The 22,526-nt window shown below is 59.6% G+C and overlaps 1 protein-coding gene across 3 annotated transcripts; it reads left to right on the forward strand.

The window, feature by feature from the left end:
• LOC100351570 (galectin-7) lies at positions 1–20,267 on the forward strand. 3 transcript variants are annotated; one of them, XM_089319217.1, is made up of 5 exons: positions 1–18; positions 6,463–6,510; positions 19,010–19,098; positions 19,686–19,887; positions 20,100–20,267. In XM_089319217.1, exons 1-5 carry the CDS (start codon positions 16–18, stop codon positions 20,211–20,213), a joined length of 456 nt encoding a protein of 151 aa, XP_089175343.1. In that variant the 5' UTR covers positions 1–15; the 3' UTR covers positions 20,214–20,267. The 3 variants fall into 3 exon arrangements, with proteins under 3 accessions (XP_089175343.1, XP_089175344.1, XP_008255479.3); XM_089319218.1 differs by lacking the exon at positions 6,463–6,510; XM_008257257.5 differs by lacking the exons at positions 1–18; positions 6,463–6,510 and adding an exon at positions 18,585–18,639.
• Positions 20,268–22,526: the final 2,259 nt, after the last annotated feature.

A 22,526-nucleotide genomic window follows, 5' to 3' on the forward strand; every position in this document is an offset into this window, starting at 1 on the left:
TGATTGGCTTCCTGCATGGTGCGTGAGTGGACCAGGCCTGGGGGTTTAAGAAACAAACCAGAGGGGCCAGCGCCATGGCCTCCCGCTAGTGCGGGGAGGGGGGGCGGTTCTCAGCGGCACTTCCCTTCAATCAAAGGCGGAGTGGTTTAACCAGTTCTGACACACGTGGAACCCCGGCGACTGTTAGCTGGGCCCCTGCTGCTCGCCCCTGGACAGCCCGGTAAGAGGAAAGGGTTCGTTTCAAGAGGCCGGCAGTCGTGAGGGAAGGGTGGTCTCTGGGTCCCCAGTGTGCTCTTTCTGCCCTACAAGCCCACAAGAAGGATTTCTAAAGGGCAGGGCTAACTGTGGGTAGAGACTGAAAAAATAATGAACCCAGTCAATGATAATGAAGGGGACGTTCTGATGATGGTATGTTGGGGAAACCCAGGGAGTCAGCCTGGTGGAGGTGTCTTGCTAGTGGAGCTCAGCTGTTTGTAGTTGATGGCTGCATGCTTTTCTCCTTGGCTGGGTGTGAGGTCTGCTGTTCCAGGCCCTTCAGTAGCTCCTGGAATTCCCATGCAAACAGGGTTACTTGTCGCAGCAAGTCCAGTGTCCGTGGCTGTTGTCCGCTAACATTTGGGAAGGGAAGGGAAGGGAAGATGTCTTCATAGGGTTACCTGACCACCTCCGCCACTCAACTTTCCGGGACCTGCCCCAGGGCAGGACACGGCAAAACTCTGGTTTCTTTCTTTCTTTCTCCCTTTCTTTCTTTCTTTCTTTCTTTCTTTCTTTCTTTCTTTCTTTCTTTCTTTCTTTCTTTCTTTCTTTCTTTCTTTCTTTCTTTCTTTCTTTCTTTCTTTCTATCTTTCTTTCTTTCTATCTTTCTTTCTTTCTTTCTTTTAATTTATTTGACAGGTAGAGTTATAGACAGTGAGAGAGAGAAAGGTCTTCCTTCTGTTGGTTCACTCCCCAAATGGCTGCTATGGCCAGAGCTGTGCCAATCCGAAGCCAGAAGCCAGGTACTTCTCCTGGTCTCCCATGGAGTGCAGGGCCCAAGTACTTGGGCCATCCTCCACTGCACTCCCGGGCCACAGCAGAGAGCTGGCCTGGAAGAGGGGCAACCAGGACTAGAACCGGCGTCCATATGGGATGCTGGCGCCACAGGCGGAAGATTAACCAAGTGAGCCATGGCGTTGGCCCCTCTGGTTTGTTTCTTTCTTTTCTTTTTCTTTTCTTTCTTTCTTTCTTTCTTTCTTTCTTTCTTTCTTTCTTTCTTTCTTTCTTTCTTTTTCTTTCTTTCTTTCTTTCTTTTTCTTTCTTTCTTTTTCTTTCTTTCTTTCTTTCTTTTTCTTTCTTTCTTTTTTTTGACAGGCAGAGTGGACAGTGAGAGAGACAGAGAGAAAGGTCTTCCTTTTGCCGTTGGTTCACCCTCCAATGGCCGCCGCGGCTGGCGCATCACGCTGATCCGAAGGCAGGAGCCAGGTGCTTCTCCTGGTCTCCCATGTGGGTGCAGGGCCCAAGCACTTGGGCCATCCTCCACTACACTCCCTGGCCACAGCAGAGGGCTGGCCTGGAAGAGGGGCAACCAGGACAGAATCCGGCGCCCTGACCGGGACTAGAACCCGGTGTGCCGGGGCCGCAAGGCGGAGGATTAGCCTAATTAGCCACGGCGCCGGCCTTGGTTTGTTTCTTAAACCTCTATGTCCATTTGAAGTCTTATGATTTTATTTCTTAAAAAAGATTTATTTCAGGGGCCGGTGCTGTGGCAAAGCGGGTAAAGCAGTGCCGGCATCCCATATGTGCACTGGTTCGAGTCCCGGCTGCTCCTCTTCCGATCCAGCTCTCTGCTATGGACTGGGAAAGCAGTAGAAGATGGCCCAAGTGCTTGGGCCCCTGCACTGGCTTCAGCTCAGCTCAGCTCAGCTCAGGCCATTGCGGCCATTTGGGGAGTGAACCGGCTGATGGAAGACCTCTCTCTGTCTCTCCCTCTCTCTATAATTCTGCCTCTCAAATTTTAAAAAAGCTTTTTTAAAAAGAGATTTATTTATTTATTTGAAAGTCAGAGTTACACAAATAGAGGGGGAGAGAGAGAGAGAGGTCTTCCATCTGCTGGTCCACTCCCCAGGTGCGCACAGGGGCTGGGGCTGGGCCAGGCCGAAGCCAGGAGCCGGGGACTCAATCTGCTCCCTCCACCTGGTGTCAGGGCCCAAGACTTGAGCCATTGTGTGCCGCCTCTCAGGGTCTGCATTCATAGGAAACTGGAATCCAGAGCCCAGCCAGGCTCTCTAATAAAGGACATGGCATCAACTGCTGGGCCAGAGGCCAACCTTGACCCCTTCCTTCAATGTGGTGAAACAGACAAGCACAAACCTTAGCATTCGGAAAGGTGTGAACAGGGCTGGGCGTTTGGTTAGCAGTGTTACATCACTGAGATATGAGTGCCCGCGTGGCCGGCGCTGTGGCGGAGCAGGTAAAGCCACCGCCTACAGTGCCGGCATCCCATATGGGCGCTGGTTTGAGTCCCAGATGCTCCACTTCGACCCAGCTCTCTGCTATGGCCTGGGATAAGCAGTGGAAGATGGCCCAGGTCCTTGGCTCCTTTCTTCAGATTGGCTCAGTCTGCCCATTGTGGCCGACTGGGAATTGAACCAGCGGGTGGAAGACCTCTCTCTCTCTCTGCCTCTCCTTCTCTCTCTGTGTAGCTCTGACTTTCAAATAAATAAATAAATACTCTCTTTTAAAAAAGCATGCCCATGTAAGGGGCTGGCATTGTAGCTCAGTGAGTTAAGCTGCCACTTGAGATGTTTGCTTCCCATATGTGAGTGCCAGTTTGAGTCCCGGCTGCTCCACTTCAGATCCAGTTCCTGCTAACGTACCTGGGAAGGCAGTAGAAGATATTCCAAGTACTTTGTCCTCTGCCATCCACATGGGAGACTCCTGGCTTTGGCCTGGCCCAGTCCCAGCCATTGCACCAATTAGAGAGCAAGCTAGCAGGTGGAAATGTGTGCACTCTCTCTCTCTCTCTCTTCTGCGTGTGTGTCTCTCCTTTCTGTCACTCTGCCTTCCAAATAAATACAATAAATCTTAAAAAAACAAACTCCCTTGGGAAACATGCCTGAACCAAGAGCAAAGAGCTAGTCTCCAGAGAAGAGCCATCACCCAGGGTCTGAGCGAACACACCTTGGTGAGCCATACCTTCCTGGCGCCTGCCCCCGCCATTGAGCTACGCTTCCCAAATGCCCATCTGTTCAACTGCACACAATAGCATTTAGGTTTCGTCACTTCGCTGGGTCTTGTTTCCCTGTGAGACCTCCTGCATCATGGGAAACACATTACGTTTGTGTGACTTCCCGGTAAGCCACCATACGGCCCTTAACTTCCCAGATGGGGCCAGGCCCCCAGGGCAGCGAGGCAAAGTTTTCCCTCCTCTGAAGTGGACACTGGAGTCGTCTCCACCTGTCGCAATTATCAGTAAAGCTGCTGTGGATACCCACGGGCGGGACTTGTGTGTGAGCACGTATTTCCATTTATTTTGGGGATGTACGTGGGAGTAGAATGGCAGTCCCAAACACACCTTTTACAAATTATTTACTTAGTAGAGAGACAGAAGCATGTCTTTATCCACCGATTTGCTCCCTCAGATGCCTGCACTGCCAAGGTTAGGCTGGGGCTGGGGCCAGGAGTTGGCCGCAATCCAGGTCTCCAGGTGAAAGGCATGAACCCGAATCCTGAGCCATCACCGCTGCCGCCCAGGGTGCGCACTGGCAGGAAGCTGGGTCAGCTGCGCCACCCAACTCAGCCTGAGCCTGAGCAAGAAGCTGGTTCTTAGCTGTAAAAGACCCCCGACGGAGCCCCTAGAGACGTTCCCAAACCCGCACACGCCCAGAACGCTCCAGGCCAACCAACACGTGACTCCACTGGGCAAGCCGTCGTGGGCAACGTCGCCATTTTGAGCGCGTCGTGCGCAAAAAGGAGCAAGCGCGCCTGCGCAGAACGCTGAGCCCGTGCAAACTGAGGGGCCGAGCGCGAGGGGCACGAGCGCGGGCCTGGGGGGGCGTGGCCACACCGCCCGGACCTAAGGAAGCCCCGGTCCGCGCCTGTGCGAGTCGGTGTGCGCCGTGTCTGAGCGGAAGCTGCCTGGGCGCCTCGTCGGGGCGAACGTCGGGCTCTTGTCCGCTTCTGCTGCAGGTGAGCCAGAGAAGCTCGGGAGCTGCCTGACCTCCTTGGCGTCGCCGTCCCGGGAAGCTGACTGCCCGGGCGCCCTTAGCCGCTCTTGGAGGGCAGAGGGAGTTGCACCAGGTTCTGCCGTATGGCTCTTAGCTTACTCCGATCGGCGTACTTCTAGCAAAAACTTCCTGTTGTGATCAATAAGGCCCTTTGGTAGAAGGGGGTCCCAAGGTTGGGACCGAGTCCTCCGCCACCTCCACACCTGCCTATCAAACTGGTTGGCAGCTGTGGTCGTCTCCTTCCTCGGCCTTGGCCGGCACGGCTGCCTCGGCACAAGGAGTGGAAAGTCTTCTCAGATGGGGTTGCGATCAGCCCCTGAGGAGTGACGGGAATCCCTCAGGGTTGGCCTTCAGCCGTGTAAGCTGTGCCCACGTGACGGGGAGGGAGCTGCTTGGGGCATTTGTCAACCTCCTTCCTGCTTGGAGCCCGACGGGGCGGCGGGGGCACCCTCCCCCAGGCTCTTGGCTTGTCCATGCTGGGACTGCTGGCCCCGCTGTGGGAAGGAGTGGATGGAAGGCTGGCCCCAGGGTCAGGGGAATTGGGGAGGGAGGGAGGGGGTACTAGTTCTCTCTAGGGAGAATGAGCCCACTACAAGGAAGAATAAAATTGCAAGGCGTGCTAGAGACAACCTGAGACAGCAGCATTTTTATCAGTTCTTAATCTTGAAGTTCTGCATCGTCGTCGTGTCTCTGCTCCCAAACATGGTGGCACCACACCTGTGAAGCGGCAGGGCCGGGCACGTAACCCAGAAACCCGGCCTGCAGATTGTTTTCGCTCACTCGTTTCGCAACCCTCGTCTCCCAGAGCAGAGCTGCCACTTTGATCTGGCATCCGGGAAAAGGCTGTCCTTCCCAGTGTGATTCTTCTCTGATAGCTCACTTCCCGCCCTGGCTTTCGCGACTCCGAGACGCTTCCTAGTGTGGCGACCCCAGATCACGCCTCGACGCCAGGAGGTGGTGGACGGGCAGGGGCCCAAGTGGCCCCTCTCCTCTGGGGTCTCGGAGTCAGCAGCTCAGCACTGCCAGGCACTTAGGGGAACCGCCCACACCCTTGGGACGGACCAGCAGTAAGCGCTGGAGGAGACGCACCTGCTGATGGCGCCACTTCCGGTTCCCGGTCTCCTTGAGTAGTCTCCCTTGCCCTCTCCAATTTAAGGGACAAAAGCTCACTGCTCGTCTTGTGGCTGAGGAGAAGGCTTGCTCAACGCACGCTCATGTTAATGTCAGGGGCTCACTGCAGGGGACCGGCTAGAACAGTGACCTCGGAAAAGGACAGAAATCTTAGCTACCTGCTACAAACAGCCTGAAAAGAAAAGAAAAAAAAAAAAAACACACCTGATTGGCATCAGGATGGATGAGCAGGGCCGAAACCCGCCTGCCTGTCTGCCTGCCAATCAGCTGAACCACTGTCTTCCCTCCCGCCCCCCGTCTCCCTGGAAAGCACTCCTGCTAAACTGGTGGAGCCCTGATGGGATGAAGACGCCTGCTGTCCCCCTGAAGCTCTCGGGCTTCCTGAAGAAAGCTGATCCCTTGCCTCAGCGCTGCTCTCCGCTGAATCGGCCAGCCTGCCATCCAGCCGCCTGGGCCCAGTTTGAATGGTGTCAGTGCTAGGCCAGGTGTGGGCCCACACGGCCTCACCTGTTTCACTTGCAGACACGAGGGGCCCATTTGCCTGGGGTAGCGCCACATAATCCGCCTCAAGCAGCGGTTGCTCAGAGGGACACAGCCAGGGCAGTCGCCCGAGGAAACCGCCTCCCTGGGGCCGGCGCCGTGGCGCACTAGGTTAATCCTCAGCTGGCAGCGCCGGCATCCCATACGGGCGCTGGTTCTAGTCCCGGCTGCTGCTCTTCCATTCCAGCTCTCTGCTAGGGCCTGGGGAAGCAGTGGAAGATGGCCCAGGTGCTTGGGCCCCTGCACCCACGTGGGAGACCCGGAAGAAGCCCCTGGCGCAGCTCTGGCCATGGCAGCCATTTGGGGAGTGAACCAACGGAAGGAAGACCTTTCTCCCCATCTCTCCCTCTCACTATCTATAACTCTACCACTCTACCTCTCAAATGAATAAGATAATAATAATAATAATAATAATAATAATAATGATACTGCCTCCCTAAGCAGTTTGCTGGGCCTTCTGTAGCAGGGGTAGGGGAGTGACCCGGATGCAGAGAAGTGCGGGGGGGGGGGGGCAGCCCTGCTGGTACCAGGTGTCTCTGCATCCCATCTCGTGGTCAGGAGTAGGACTTGGTCTGGTCTCTTGCAGCTTGCCCCGCCTGTGGCGGTCTGGCCCTGCCTGAGCCTGGAGGTGCGGGTAAGCTTCCCTGGAACGCAGCCTGGTGAGTGACCGCACCCCCTCTCACCGACAGCCCTGCACTCTGGCTGCAGCCTGAGCTCACTGAGGGGATTGGGAGTGCAGAGTTTCAACAGGGCTACCGCACGGAGCCACAGAGAACCCGGCTGCCAGGGCTTCCCACGCTGCCCTGGAGGACAGCAGACGCCTCCAGCCTGAACTGGCCATTCAGGTTCCTCTCCCTGCCCACGGCTGCCCCTTGCTGCCTCCTTCAAAGTTTGCAGAGGTGCAGGGGCAGTTTGGGGGAGCCCAGTCCCGTGCGACTCTCACTGCCTGGGAGTCTGGGAGACAGTTGTTGGCGTCCGAGTTCAGGCAGAGCAGGGGCAGGTGTCCAGTGCAGTGGTTTCGACTTCGCGTGGGGCACCTGTGGGACATGGGGGACTGCCTCAGTTTATCCTGGCTCTGCCGTCCGTTCCAGCTTCCTGCTGCGCACGCGCCATCCAGGGGACAGAAGGCGGTGGCTCAAGAACTTGGGTAGCTGCCACTCACATGGGAGACCTGGATTGAACTCCTGGCTTCGTCCTGGCCCAGCTTCATCCAGATCTCCCACATGGGTGGCAGGAGCCCAAATCCATGAGCCGTCTTCTGCTTTCCCAGGCCGTTAGCAGGAAGCTGGATCAGAAGTGGAGCAGCCGGGACATGAACAAGTGCCCATCTGGGATACCAGTGTCGCAGGCAGTGGCTTAAGCAGCCCCATCACAACACTGGCCCCTCAAATACTTTTTTTTTTCTTTTAAGATTTTATTTTACTTATTTGAAAGAGTTACAGAGCGGGGCAGAGACAGAGAGAGAGGTCTTCCATCCGCTGGTTCACTCCCCAGATGGCCACAACGGCTGGAGCTGCGCCAATCCGAAGCCAGAAGCCTGGAGCATAGCAGAGAGCTGGATCGGAAGAGGAACAGCCGGGACTAGAACCGGCGCCCATATGGGATGTCGGTGCTTCAGGCCAGGGCATTAACCCACTGCGCCACAGCGCTGGCCCCTCAAATACGTTTTTTAAAGCGGACATAGGGCTACTATTGTGGGTTAAGCTATAATGCTTGGGCCACTGAACCCAGATGGAGTTCCAGGCTGCTGGTTTCTACCTGGTTGGAGCCATCTGGGGGGAACCAGTGGGTGGGAGATCTCCTTGTCTCTCTCTCCCTCCCATTCTGTAACTCTGCCTCTCAAATAAGTTGTAAAAGTGCGAAAGCTGTGCTGAAACAGGGCTGAGTTGGGGCTGAGTGAGCGTCTACAGTGGTTTCCAAATTGCTTGGGAAGGAGGAGTTAATTACACAGTGGGAAAGTGGCTTCAGCCATGGGAAGATTTTGAATTTTTTTTTTTTTAAATTTAAAAGCAAGATTTATTAGTCAGAGACCTCCAGCCAGAGCGGCATGGGGTCGGGGGGGCTCCAAGAGAGACAAGACCTGAAGGGGCTGGTGGTGCACAACTGGGAAAGAATCACTCTCAGTCAGAAGGTGGGGACAAACCCAAGGAACCTGGTCTGCGGACTTTATCTTGTTGTCTGGTTTGCTAGAATTTACTAAACAGAAACCATGAAAGAAATTGGAGCTAGCTCACAATGCTGAATAACTCAGCCATAAAAGACAGCTCAATTAAAAACGGGCGAAACGTTGGAGTGGACGGCTCTCCAATAAAGCCAGACAGGCCCACTGGCCAGTAAGCACCCGAAGAGGCCCTGAGTTTTCGTCCCCAGATTAACACAGGTCCAGGCCACAGATGCCTCCTTACGCACGGCTGTGGTTTGGGTGTGTCCCCCAAGAAAGCACGTGCTGGAATCTTCCTCCCCGTGCCACAGTGTTGGGGGGTGGAGCCTCATGGCGGGGTGGGGGGCTTGGGTGTGGGGTGGCCCCTGGCTCGGCTCCTGTCTACTGGAGAAAGAACTCAAGGGAGAGACAAAAAGCAAGCAGGGAAGCCAGATTTAGTTAAAGCAAAAGTACACACTAGGGGGGTAAGCACAGACAAGCTCTGGGTCTGTGATCTGGGGCGAAGGGGGTGGGGTCTGGGGCGGAGCTTAGTTCCAGGGCGGGGGTTTGGGTGGGGCTTTCGCAGTACCCGTCTACTTGCCTTTCTTTTGGAAATCTCTGTTCCTGGCGTCTGGCACGGGGGTGGGGGTGGGGGCGGCATCAGCCATGGGAATTTTGTCATCATGACCCAGAGGTCACTGGGTGCAATGCAGCCGGCAGCCGTCTTCAGTATTTCTAGCTCAAGTTGGTTCTACGCTGCAAGGTGGGGAACTTGCGGTTGCCACTGTTCGGAAGGGGTGGGGTTTGAGCAGTGTGGGCTGCTCTGCTGGCTACCTCCCCGCCTACATCAGCTGGGCCAGGCCCTCCATCCTGGTCTCCCATAGGTGTGGCAGGGACCTGACTTGGGTTCCCGCGTGCCTCGCAGGGCCTGCACGGGCAGGAGTCGGGAGCCAGAGCCGGGATGGGCCCCGGGCACTCGGATAGGGGGTGTGGGCTTCTCATCCCGTTGTCGCGTCCACGCGTCTCGGGAAAAGCCGAGCTGAACCGTTGCCGCCGGCGGTAGGTGAGGCTCTGGTCCCCACGTCCTCCGAGGGCCTCTGTTTTCATTCTGACTCTCCCTCTCCCCGGGGTGTGTCGTGTGTCGCCAGGACAGAACGCGTCAGGCTGAGGTTTTGTTTGTCACAGCCCTGCAGGTGGGGAGCTCACACCTGCTGTCTGCTGTGTCCCCGTGGCTCAGGGCAGAAGGCCCTCAGCGCTGCAGAGAGCGAGAGTGAGAGCAGAGAGTGAGAGCGAGAGTGAGAGTGGAGAGCGAGCCCGCAGCCTCAGGGTCTCTGGTGACTGCGGTTTGTGTTGTGCTTCTGGCGGGAATTACTTTTATTTTTTTTTTAAGATTTATTTATTTATTTATTTGAAAGTCAGAGTTACACAGAGAGAGGAGAGGCAGAGAGAGAGAGAGAGAGAGATCTTCTGATGGTTCACTCCCCAATTGGCCACAATGACCAGAGCTGCGCCAGGAGCTTCTTCCAGGTCTCCCACGTGGGTGCAGGGGCCCAAGGATTTGGGCAATCCTCTACTGCTTTCCCAGGCCACAGCAGAGAGCTGGGTTGGAAGTGGAGCAGCCAGGACTCGAACTGGCACCCATATGGGATGTCGGGACTGCAGGTGGTGGCTTTACCCGCTACACCACAGCGCCAGCCCCGTACCTGCTTTTTTAAATTCCGTGGAGGGGAGGTTTTTCAGGAAATTGGGGGACATGGAGCACAGGCTGTTGATTCCTCACCTCAGGACTTGTGCAGACCCCAGGGAGAGCGTGTGCTGTGTACCCCGCCCCTCGGGACTCGGAGACCGCCGCCTCTACTCAGGCCCTGTGCGTTCACCTCGGGCGCTGTCTGCAGGAGTCTCCTCCCCGCCCTCTGTGCGTTGGGTGTCCTGGCGCTGCACATCGGGGCCCGGTGAGGAGGCCTGTGGGTGAGATGCGACAGTGGGAGGGGAGCAGGCCGTCCCCACGGGAGGAGGCTGCGTGTGCTCCGGGCAGGGGAAGGGGCTGTGTGTGGACATCACGGCCACTGCAGGGCGCTGTGACGGAGAGCAAGCGCTGTCCCATATCCACTACCACCCCCTTCCTGAGCCAGAGCCGCCCGTCCGCACTAGCCATGTGCATTTCTGAGTGGCTCTACTTCCCAGGCAAGCTCCGCTGGAGCTTGGTTTGCCTCCTCAGTGTGGCGGTGTCGAGCTGGTGGGCTCCCTGGAAGAGGTGATGGGGTCTTCAAGGTGGGTTCGTGCTGTGTGGTGGGAGTCCCAGCTTTCCAAGGCCTGGTTAGCAGTCACAGGGGTGGGGGTCTAAAGCCTGGGTCTCTTTGCACTGCCCACTTGGCTTCCTCTTCCCCGCTGTGCTGGGGGCAGGGCCCTCACTGGGGACCTGTATTGTAGCATAGCAGGTAAGGCTGCCTGTGATGCCAGCGTCCCACATGGGCAGCCACCCGTGTCACGGTCACTCCACGTCCCACCCAGCTCCCTGTTAATGGCCTGGGAAAAGCAGCAGAGGATGGCCCAAGTGCTTGGGCCCCTGGCACCCACAGGGAGACTTGGGTTGAGCTCTAGGCTATTGGCTTCCACCTGGCCCAGCCCTGGCTCTTGTGGCCATCTGGGGAGTGAACTAGCAGTTGGTAGATCCCTTCCTCTTCCTCTCCCTCCCCCTCCCTCCCCCTCTTCAGCCTGGACCCTGCTTTACCCATTAGCCAGAGTCCAGTGTCCTGTGGCAGCAACACGAAACAGACCGGTCCTGTAAGCAGGGTCAGTTACTCTCCTGGTGAAGGGAATCATCCCAAGGACTAGCAGCTTCATTCCCGCGCTGTCTGTGCCCAGGCTCACGGCTTCTGTAGGCCAAGTGGCGGGCCAGGGCCCAGGGGGCGTGGCTTGTGCTGTGGTCGGGGGACCTGAGGGGCCGGGGCTGAAATCCGAGGACCTGCTCCCCAGAGGCCCACCCACCCTCAGTGGCCTAGCTTCCCCCTATGCCGCTCAGGGCTGCACACGCGAGGGCCCCTTCAGCCACCAGGTGGCGCCACCTTGCCTCCCGTCACCCGGGAAGCCGGGCAGCACCCCTTTTATCGCGTCTCTTGGTTATGACCAGGGACTGAGCCCGGCCTGCATTCAAGATCCCATCCGGTGGTGGCAGGGATGCCGGAGGGTCGACAGACACATTTTACAACCGCTTCTTCCGCCCTCGCTGGCGGTGTCCGTGCTGACTCGGCAGAGGGAGGGCCGTGGTCACCTCCACCCTGCTCGTTTGCCCGGCCAGGACGGTGCTGTGGTCGGAGACCCTGCTCAGGAAGCAGACCCTACACCTGCAGAGTCGCTGTTGTTTGAAGATTGATTTATTTAAAAGGCAGAGCAAAGAGAGGTCTTCCACGAGCTGGTTCACTCCCCAAATAGCTGCAACGGCTGGGGCCGGGCCAGGCTGAAGCCAGGAGCGTGGAGCTGCGTCTGGGTCGCCCATGTCGGTGGCAGGGGCTTTGTCTGCCTTCCTGGGTGCCTTAGCAGGGAGCCGGGCCTCGGACCAGCACCCAGGGATGCCAGCGCCGTGGGCACCTGTGCGACAGTGCTGGCCACACACGTGTATAACTTTAAATGGGTGGTTTATAAAGCCTTTGTTGAAAAGCAGTCTCCCCCCAGCTCGCCGCCTCGTGGCCCCTCAGAGGTCACACACTGCCCCCTGGATCTTCATCTCTACAGCTCGGATTGTTCTGGATCATTCTATCTGAGTGTTGTCTCTGAGTTCCCAGCGAGGACGGCGAGGTGTAGCTGTGCGCACACGGCCTCTCCCGGCAGGAGCTGTGGTCACTTGGTCGGTGGCGCTAGCGTGTCTGTAGTGATGGCTCCTGGCTTGCTCACTGGCTGTGCATTTGCTCCGTCTTCTCTGACCTTCTCATGCCCGGACACCCTGAGCTCTCTGTCCCTTGCCTGAATGTCCTCTGAATACGGTCAGCTCCTCCTCCCTGGGGCAGTGCCCGCTGTCCTGCAGGCCCGGCCTCCCAGGAAGGGGGCTGGGCCCGCAGCAGCTGCCATCGGAAGTCCCCTTTCCCAGCAGCCTGGGGGTCCCTCCACCCCTTGGCCTCCTGTCTCCAGTCCCCCCCCAGAAGCACCCGGAGCCACCTGAGGCTCCTGGGTCCCGTGCGTCTCTTCCCTGATCCCCTGCATCCAGCCTCGGGTTCTGTTTCTAGGGTGACCGGGAGGCAGACCTGTCTGCCCTTGGACCCGAGGGTTTGCAGCACTATGAAGTGATCCTTTGAAACGTAATGGTCAGGGGCAAATCCCGACTCTACGTGTCCTGGCTGTGTGATCTCAGGGTTTCTCTCTCTGTTAAGGGGCGACAGTCGTCCCAGCTCCTGCGGGTGACGTGAGGAATGGAAGGTAAATGTCCCCAGAGTGCCTCAAGCCATGTGTGTGAGCCGTGTGCACTGCACATGGGACGCCCTGTGCGTGTGAGCCGTGTGCACTGTGCCCTGTGGACCCCCTGTGCGTGTGAGCCATGTGCCCTGTGCCCTGTAGGACCCCCTGTGTGTGTGAGCCGTGTGCACTGTGGACCCCCTGTGCGTGTGAGCCATGTGCACTGTGCCCTGTGGGACCCTCTGTGTGTGAGCCGTGTGCACTGCACATGGGACCCCCTGTGTGTGTGAGCCGTGTGCACTGTGCCCTGTGGATGGACCACTGTGTGTGTGAGCCTTGTGCACTGTGCCCTGTGGGACCCCCTATGCGTGTAAGCCATGTGCCCTGTGGGACCCCCTGTGCGTGTGAGCCATGTGCCCTGTGGGACCCCCTGTGCGTGTAAGCCGTGTGCCCTGCACCCTGTAGGACCCCCTGTGCGTGTGAGCCATGTGCACTGTGCCCTGTGGACCCCCTGTGCGTGAGCCATGTGCACTGTGCCCTGTGGACCCCCTGTGCGTGTGAGCCATGTGTACTGTGCCCTGTGGACCCCCTGTGCGTGTGAGCCATGACCCTGTGGGACCCCCTGTGCGTGTAAGCCGTGTGCACTGCACCCTGTGGGACCCCCCCCCCCGTGTGTGTGTGTGTGTGTGTGTGTGTGTGTGAGTTGTTACCACGGGTGCTGGTGGGGAGGGAGTGACGTTTGGCACCATCCACTGCGTGCCCCCTCCCCCTGGGTTTTCTGTTTGCACTGCACCCTACTCTCAGCCTCCCAAGCTAACCATTTTATTTTGGGTGAACTGCAGTGGGGGCTGGGGGCCTCTGTCTGCCCCTCTGTGTCTGGGACCTCGGCCAGGGAGGCCCAGTGACCGGGGCTGAGGTGGGAGCTGGGCCCTCCCTGCACGTGTGCGTGGTGGCCAGTGCCGGCTCTGGTCCTGCTGCGAGTGTCGCCCTGTGGCCACAGCACCGTCGGACCCTGGCCAGGTTTCCCCCTGCATCTCCAGGGTCGTGCTTGGGCTTTGCTGCGGGGCTGATGGTGTGGCACAGCCGCCTGCTGTGCCTGCGTGCCGTAGGAGCTGGGAGCTGGGAAGCCAGCGCCCTGATCGTGCAGTGGGCAGGCAGTGGGCTGGAGCCCCGTCCACCCACGTGGGAGCTGCTGCTGGAGCTCCTGACTTCACCCTGGCCCAGCCCCAGCCACTGAGGCCATTGAAGGAATGAACCAGTGGCTAGAGATGTGTCTCTTTTAAATAAATCTCTTATTATTTATTTGTTTTTTACAAACATGTAAACTTAATGAGATGCGGTTCCCACACCACGATGTGGTGGTTTTTAGTACGTTCACAAAGTTGTGCAACCGTCACCACTCTCGCCTTCTGGAAAATGACATCATCCCTTCCCAGCCAGAAAGGCCACACCCACGCCCATCAGCGGCCACTCCCGTTGCCTCCTCTCTAGCTGCTAATCATTGATTTCTCATGGGAGCAGACGTAGGCGGCCCTTGCCGTCTGCCGTCACCAGGCTCGGGGCCGTCGGGGGTCCATCCGTGCCGTCGCATATCTTACTGCGTGCTTCTCAGATGGGTGCTGACGTCCCCTCGTATGAACAGGACCCCTTGATTGTTGGCTGATTGACACTTGAGTTCTGTCCTTGTTGGCCATCATGGGTAATGTGATTGATTACGAGCGATGCTTCCGTGAACTTGAACTTACAGCTGTGTCTGCTATTGATTGATTTATGACAGTGCACATTTTCCGGGGTACAAATAAGGAACCAGATGAACAGAGACAGAGGCGCAGGCTGGAAGGGTTCCTGGCACAGAGGCTTCTGTCCCCGTGAGCTTGGGGTGTACCAGCCTCTGGGCCTGGGTGGGTTCACGTCCACCTCCCCTCCCCGCAGGGCGTCTGGAAGCCCAGCTTAGAGCTTCTGCGAGTTTGTGCACTGTCCTTCATCCTCAGTGTGCTCCCAGGAGGGGGTGTTGGGTCCTAAGATGGGTTCATGTTTAACCTTTTTTTTTTTTAATACATTTATTTGAAGGTCAGAGAGAGAGAGACAAAACTTCCATCGACTGTTTCACTCCCCCAGATGACTGCAACAGCCAGGGCTGGGCCAGGCCAAAGCCAGGAGCCAGGAGCTTCTTCCAGGTCTCCCATGTGGGTGCAGGGCCCAAGCAGTTGGGCCATCTTCTGCTGCTCTTCCAGGCTATAAGCAGGGACCTGGATCAGAAGTGGAACAGCCAGGACCTGAACTGGTGCCCATACGGGATGCTGACATCACAGGCAGCGGCTTTACTGGCTACATCACGGCGCCGGCCCCCACGTTTAACCTTTGAGGAGCTCCTGGACTGTTTGCCACAGTCCCACTTTTTTTTTTTTTTCAGGCAGAGTAGACAGTGAGAGACAGAAAGGTCTTCCTTTTGCCGTTGGTTCACCCTCCAATGGCCGCCGCGGCCGGCATACCGCACTGATCCGAAGGCAGGAGCCAGGTGCTTCTCCTGGTCTCCCATGGGGTGCAGGGCCCAAGCACTTGGGCCATCCTCCACTGCACTCCCGGGCCACAGCAGAGAGCTGGACTGGAAGAGGAGCAACCGGGACAGAATCCGGCGCCCTGACCGGGACTAGAACCCGGTGTGCCGGTGCCGCAAGGCGGAGGATTAGCCTAGTGAGCCGCGGCGCCGGCCTACAGTAACACTGTTTTGCACACCCTCACATCAGGCTTTGGGGGTTCCCCTCTCTCTACCATCTACCTTTTGGATTACAGACATCCTAGTGGGATGCTTACAAAGAATGATGTCAATTTTCATGTCAAGCTTGTGAAACGGTCTAAGGAACGTTGACGCACTAAAACAGCTAATTGGGGCTGGCGTTGTGACACAGTGGGCTAAGCTGCCTGCAGTGCTGGCGTCCCATGTAAGCACTGGTTTGAGTCCTGGCTGCTGCACTTCCCATCCAGCTACCTGCTAGTCCACCTGGGAAAGCAGCAGAAGATAGCACAAGTCCTTGGGCCCCTGCACCTGCATGTGAGACCCGGATGTAGTTCCAAAATCCTGACTTCTGCTTGGCCTGGCCCTAGCTGTTGTGGCCACTTGGGGAGTACACCAATGGACAGAAGATCTTTCTCTCTAATTTTGCATTTCAAATAAATCTTTAACAAAAGGGGGAGGGGGAGAAATAGCTAACTGGTCAGTCTTGTGATTCCTAGATAAGGTTCACTGAGTACTGAGTGAGGCTTGTGTGTTTAAAAGTTTCTACTAAGTTAAAAATAGTATTAGAACGTTTTGAGGGGCTGGTGCTGTGGCACAATGGGTTAATGCCCTGGCTTGAAGTGCCAGCATCCCATATGGGTGCCGGTTCAAGTCCTGGCTGCTCCACTTCCAATCTAGCTCTCTGCTATGGCCTGGGAAAGCAGTAGAGGATGGCCCAAGTCCTTGTGGGAAACCCAGAAGAAGCTCCTGGCTCCTAGCTTCGAATTGGTGCAGCTCCGGCCATTGGGGCCAATTGGGGAGTGAACCAGCAGATGGAAGACCTCTCTCTCTGCCTCCCATCTCTCTGTGTAGCTCTGATTTTCAAATAAATAAATAAATCTTAAAAAAAAACATTTTGAGATGCTTCAAGTGCACAATACATATCTATTGTTAAAGATTTGTTTATTTGAACAGCAGAGTTACGGAGACAGAAGCAGAGAAAGAGAGGTCTTCCCTCCACTGGTTCACTCCTGAAATGGCTGCAATGGCCAGAGCCAAAGCCAGAACCAGGAGCTTCTTCTGGGTCTCCCACATGGGTGCAGGGGCCCAAGCACTTAGGCCATCTGCTGCTGCTTTCCCAGGACGTAGCAGAGAGCTGGATTGGAAGTGGAGCAGCCGGGACTCAAACCGGTGCCCATATGAGATGTTGGCACTGCAGGCAGCAGCTTTACCCGATACCACACAGTGCCAGCCCCATCACTATAGGGTAGTCAGGCTGAGTGACCTCCCAGATGCCTGCGATGGCCAGGCCAAAGCCAGGATCCCAGAACTCAATCCAAGTCTCCCATGTGAATGACAGGAGCCCAAGCCCCGGTGCCGTCCCCTGCCGCCTCCCAGGGTCTGTGGCGCTGGGCGCTGTGCTCAGGCACTGCAGTGTGGCCAGGTGCTCGGGGATTTGCCTCTGCTGTGGGAGACCCGGGTGGAGTCCCGGGCTCCTGACTTTGAGCCTGGCCCCAACCCTGGCTGTTGCTAGAACTTGGGAAGTTGAACAAGGTGAGAGCTGTCTGTCTGCTCTGCCTTTCAGATACAAGTGGGCACAAAAGTTCAGGGGAAAAATCAGTTTCCATCACCAGACACTCATGTACAAACCAAAGAACTCAGACTCTGCAGTACCGTCATTGTGAGCACAAAGCACCAAACATCACCAACAGACACGCGCCTCAGCCCAGGGTGTAAATCCCGCAGCCGACAGGCGGCAGCAGGTGCCGTTCCTCCCACTGTCTCCAAGGGAGAGCTGAGGTCAGCAGAGCCGCCCGCCCGTGACTTCCTGGGGCCGGGCCGGTGTCTGACAGCCCCCAGGAAGCTGAGTGGGGAGGGCGGCCCACAGGGTCCCAAAGCTCTTGGAACCCACTACCTGCGCCTTTGCTTACTGGGAATCTGCCCGGATGAGTTGTGACGACCCAGCAGCGCCAGGGAGCCAGCGTCCCTACAGTTCCCCGAACCGGGTTCTCCCGCTGCTGAGACATCCAGGGGAATCATGGCCGCCTCTGGAGACGAGCCGGGGCCCGTGCGCGGCTCCTGCTGAAGGTCCGGGCAGTGCAACCAGGACAGAAGCCCCACGGGAGGCAAGGGGACAGCGGCCAATGAGGCCCGGAGACTGGCAGAGGTCCCTAACACGGGGAGGAGGAGGGGGAGGAGGAGTGGCCGCTCCCGGAACCCAGCACCTGAGCCCTGGGCGTCCCCTCTTCTGCACGCTGTCCCCCGCCCCCTCGGGGTCCCGACCTGGCTCCACCTTGCTGCGCGGGGCCTTGGCTGAGGCTGCCCCTCTCGAAGCTTCAGTTTTCTGCTCTGTAAAATGGGGGTGCTCACAGCCTCCAGAGCAGGCGCCAAGCCTCCCCCTCAGTGCTCTGCTCCCCTCAGCTGGCCCGTGTGTGCGGGGGTGGGGTGGGGTGGGGGTGGGGAGTCTGGGAGGCCTGGGATGAGGAGGAGGATCAGGATCTGAATCTGGTCTGGTCTCTGCCCCAACTTGCCCCTCCCAGCCAGCTCCAGGCCTCTGCCACCTGCTGGGTGGGGCAGGGGGGGCTGTGGGGGTGGGGTGGAAACTTCAAGGGGCTGCTGGGGGGCAGCTTCTACTCAGCTGCCTGCCCTCCCCACCATCTAGAAAGACCTTCAGCCTTCTCCCTCCCCCACAGAAGTCTCCCTAGAATGGGGGTGGGGCAGATGTCCCCTCTCTGTTAATGTTCTCGGCCTGGGGGGAGCTGGGCTGCTTCGTCCCCTCACCCTGTCCTGCACCTGGCGGGGGACGATGGCAGTGGTGCTGGGTGGAGGGACCAGGGAGACAGGGAGACAGGCGGAGACGCACGAGGTAGTGCACGCTCACACGTGCCCGCTGCGGCGTCTCGTGGAAGCCGTCTGTAGAATGAGGGTGCAGCTACTCCCGGGATGGGGTGCACTGTGGCTGTCTGTCTCGGGCAGCTGCTGGGCGGAGCCAAGGCTGCTTCCCCCCTTGGCTGAGCTCCTGCTAGGTCTAGGAATGAGCTGGGGCTGCAGGCAGACTGGACGCCACAGGCGGAAATCCGCTCTGTGCGGCTGCCTTAGCCGTCCTCACGAGGCCCCTGCGGGGTCCCGGAGACGCCCTCAGCGTGAGTAGGGGAGAGGGGCCTGGGGTGGCAGCCCCTACCAGGCCTCTGGGGCCCCGCCTGCCACGGCCTCAGTGAGCCTGAGCCCTCCCTCTGCAGGGCCTGCAGCTCCGGGCTCCTGTGCGGTGTTAATTCTCAGAATGATGGCTCCCAGGGCCCCAGTGCTGGAGCCGCCAGGCAGCAGTGCAGGGCCCTCCGTGAGGGCGGCTCCAGCCAGCCTTGCTCGCCTTGCCCCAGGGCCAGGGTCAGTGCCAGGTGTGGGCAGTGGGCGGGGAGGGAGGGCTGAGTCACCAGGGCGGGCCCTGCCCTGCCTGTGCTTAAGGTGCCCCCTCAGTCTCCCCGCTGCCACTGCTGCTGTCCCACCCACCGCTCACCATGTCCGTGAGTGCTCCTGAGCTGGCTGGGCCTGGGGGCTTGGACCCAGGCTGGGGCTCGTGGGAGGGGCTGGGGCTGGCTGAGGCCTGGGGTTCAAAGGAGGAGTTCCCCTTGCAGGGCACCGTGAGCCAGCCGGGGCTGTGGCCTCGGGCTGCCCCTGCCCGCCCCGCTGTCCCCTCTGCCTGCCCTCTGCTCCCTGGGTGCTGTCTGCTGGAGCATGCGTGTTTCCCTGGGTCTCCCGCACTTCCCTGTCTCTCTGGCCCTCCCTCCCTCCCTCTGTTCTGGCCCTGGTCTCTTCCCTGGTCTCCTGCCCCTCGCTGGTTCCTGGGGGCTGCACTGCCCTCTGTCCCCTGGTGACTCCCCTCTACCCCTGCAGAGCCTCCCGCACAAGACCTCCCTGCCCGAGGGCATCCAGGCCGGCAATGTGCTGAGAATCCGGGGTGTCGTCCCTGACAAGGCTGGCAGGTGAGCCCCGGCCTCCCAGCTGAACCCCAGCTCCTGCCGTCCGGAGATGGGGTCCCTGCGACCATCTCTACCCCCAGGGTTGGCGTATGCAGGCCCCTCCCTGCCTACTGACACCCACCTGTGGGCTTCCTCCCCCACCTACGGCTGGACCCCCACTCCCTAAGACTCTGGGGCCCAGGGCAGCCTGGGGTGTCCTCACTCACCGAGCCCTGCATGTCTACAACTCCAGGATTCCCTGAGTCCCGCAGGCGCCCCCCACTGTGGAGGCTTTGCCCAGCCTTGCCCAGCAGTCCTGGCTTCCAGGAGTGGGGGCTTCAGGCCTCCTAGAGTCTGGCCCATGGGACGCCCCCACCCCACCCTACCAAACCTGGACAGCTCCCAGGCTCCTGGCAAAGGCGGGGTCCCAGCCAGGAACACAAGGCCCTGGTCTGGGTGGCTGGCAGCCAGGGCCCTCTTGCAGGGCATGGGACACCGTCCGGTTTGCGGGCACTGGGGGGGGGTGCCCTGGAAGTGGCAGCCCCCCCCCCCCGGAGGATCGGGATTTTGGCCGGGGGTCACGGACCCGCTCACCCGCCCTGGCCCCACAGGTTCCATGTGAACCTGCTGTGCAGCGAGGAGCAGGGCGCCGACGCCGCCCTGCACTTCAACCCGCGGCTGGACTTGTCCGAGGTGGTCTTCAACAGCCTGGAGCAGGGCGCCTGGGGCAAGGAGGAGCGCGGCCCGGGGCTGCCCTTCCGGCGCGGGCAGCCCTTCGAGGTGCTGCTCATCGTCACCGGCGACGGCTACAAGGTGCGACCCGGGCCTGGCCCGGCGCGGCGCTGGGGGAGGCGCCCAGCCCCTGGGTTCTCCCGCGCGGCTCCCTCGGGCGTTGGCGGCGGTAGGGCCGGGCCGAGGTGGGCGAGAGCCGGGCCGAGGGTGGGGTCCCCGTGGAGGGCCCGGGCCGCCCCCTGCTGGTCGCGCGCAGTCGGTGCGCGGGTGCCAGCCCTGCCCCTGTCCCGCAGGCCGTGGTCGGGGACGCGCAGTACCACCACTTTCGCCACCGCATGCCGCCGGCGCGCGTGCGCCTGCTCGAGGTGGCCGGGGACGTGCAGCTGGACTCGGTGTGCGTGTTCTGAGCGGACGCGGGAGCGGCGGGCCCGGCTGGGGCTGCAAATAAAGCGTAAACCGGTGGTGCCTGTGTGTGTCCCTTCATGTGCGCGAGGAAAGTGGGCTCAGAGCGGGGCCCACACAGCGATCCTGCGCCCCTTCTGGGATTCCTGTCCGGGAGTCCGGGTCGTGGCATGGGCGCGAGTGGGAGTGGGGCTGGCCTCACATCTGGGTTTGAGAAGGCAGGAGCCTGCGCCTGGGGCTCATCTGCGGGCCTCGTGGGCGGAGAGTGGCTCGACAGTTCCTGGGTGTCCCTTCCGCAGGTGCCACAAATGCGCCACGAGCCCCTCCCTTCCGGGGCTCGGTCCCTGGTCTCCCTCGTGGGAAAGGATGACAGTGCCCTGGCCCCTGGGTTCCTGGGCCCCTGGATCTTCTGCATCCTCTGCATCTCACCTGTCCCATTCCCTCCCCGCCCCCGGGACATGAGCGACACTGGCGTCCCCAGGTTCCGTGCCGGTTCCTACGCGGGAACAGTGTTTTTACAGCCCGGAGCCCGCATTGCCGACTGCACCTGCGCCGAGGAGCACGGGGGCGTCGCGGGCCCTGCTTGGGGAACCCCTTTGGCTGCGTGTCTTCCTCTAATCCGACAGCCGGGACGAGCAGGGGACATGGCTGTTCCAGGGCACCCCAGTCGCCACTGTGACTCCCAGGGCTCCGCCGAAGGGAGAGAAGCCAGGACCTGCACACACCCGTGCCCTGCGGCCCCACCAGGCCTGCCTCTCTGCCGCCGTGGCTGGAAGCCGCTCCGGGAGTCCTCTGCAGCGCCGGACGGGTTTTGGGTGCGGGCCAGAGCAGGTGACTGTCGCCCCCTGGCGGCCGCCGTCGCCGCCCTGAGTGTAGGGGACCCAGGGAGCCAGGCTGGCTCTCGGCCTCATCCCACCCCGATGGCGCAGGCCTGGCCGCCTGGCTCTGGCACTTTCCGGAGCGGGGGTTTTGCATCCCTGAGACCTGCTGGCTGTGGCTGTCCCTACCTGCTTGGCCCTCAGTGGCGTGGGCAGCGGTGTGGACGGATCCCCTTTCAGAGCTGGGCGCCTGAAAAAGACCTGGGCTCCCTGAACCTCCAGGCTCATTGTGGAATCGAGTTAGCGCTCGTCTTATTTGGCTGTGTGAAGTAATTGGAGTATTACATGGTTTCTCTGAAGACAGCTTGCATCTGGCACAGCTCTCAGCGTACAGGTGAAGCCGGGGCCCCTGCCGGAGCGCCTGGATGCAATTCTTGCCAACGCAGACCCCAGGAAGCTGCACGGTGGCTCCCAGGCTTGGCTTCCCGTCCCCAAGGAGGGAGATGGGTTAGAGCCCTGGCAGCCAGCTTCTGCCCCCCTTGGTCACAGCTCTGGTGGACCTTCGGAATAAGCCAACAGATGGTGCTCCCACTGGCTCCCTCCCTCCCTGTTTCTCTGTCTAGACCAGGGCAGCGCCACCCAGCTGGCTCGCTGGGTGGCCTCTCGGGTTGGACGGCGCGGATGTCGGTCCGCCCACTGTGCCTGTTGGTGGAGCACACACAGGTGTTCCGAGGTGAAAAGGCGTGTTGGACTTAACTCCCAATCCGAGAAAAAAACAAGGTTGGTGCCGTACGGAAAACTTTCAGCGCGTTTGCCGTGCCCTGTTCATTAAACCACCTGTGGGGGCCGGCGTCGAGGTGTAGCAGGTGAAGCTGCTGCCTGTGACGCCGCCGGCCCGCGTCCTGGCTGCCCCACTTCCGATCCGCCTCCCTGCTGATGGCCTGGGAGAAGCAGAGGCAGATGGCCCAAGTGCTTGGAGACCTGGAAGAAGCTCCTGGTTTCAGCCTGGCTGTTGCAGTCACCGGGGGAGTGAACCGTCAGATGGAAGATTAGCTCGCTTGCTTGCTCTGTTTCAAATAATTTCGTTTTCTTAAATAATCCTTTGCGGACATGTAAACCTGGGGCCGTGAAGTATTCTTCCTGCTCTGCCCACTGCGGCTGGGTTTTGTCACCAGGTGGCGTGAGGCGCGGTGCCGGACCCTGGTCTCCACTGTGCCAGCCATCCTCTGACTCCCCGTCACGCCCCTGCACTTACTGTGCAGGTGCCGTGTCTGCTGCACAAGGCTGGCTGGCTCGTTCAAGGCCACACATGGGGGGGGGGGTGCAGCCAGTGCGTGTGGTTCCACACTTGGAGGCCTCAGCCCCTGGGAAACTCTGCTGTGACTTGGTGCCTGGCGTCAGCCGGCAGAGGTGCAGTTTACGCACAACAAAAGCCACCCTTTTGGAGCGTCCGGTCTCATGCCTTTGGACCCTTTCCTTTGGTTGTGTGACCGCCACGTC

Source organism: Oryctolagus cuniculus, chromosome 18, assembly GCF_051225735.1.
Source record: "Oryctolagus cuniculus isolate XC-2025 breed Fujian yellow rabbit chromosome 18, ASM5122573v1, whole genome shotgun sequence".
Lineage (NCBI taxonomy): Eukaryota > Metazoa > Chordata > Mammalia > Lagomorpha > Leporidae > Oryctolagus > Oryctolagus cuniculus.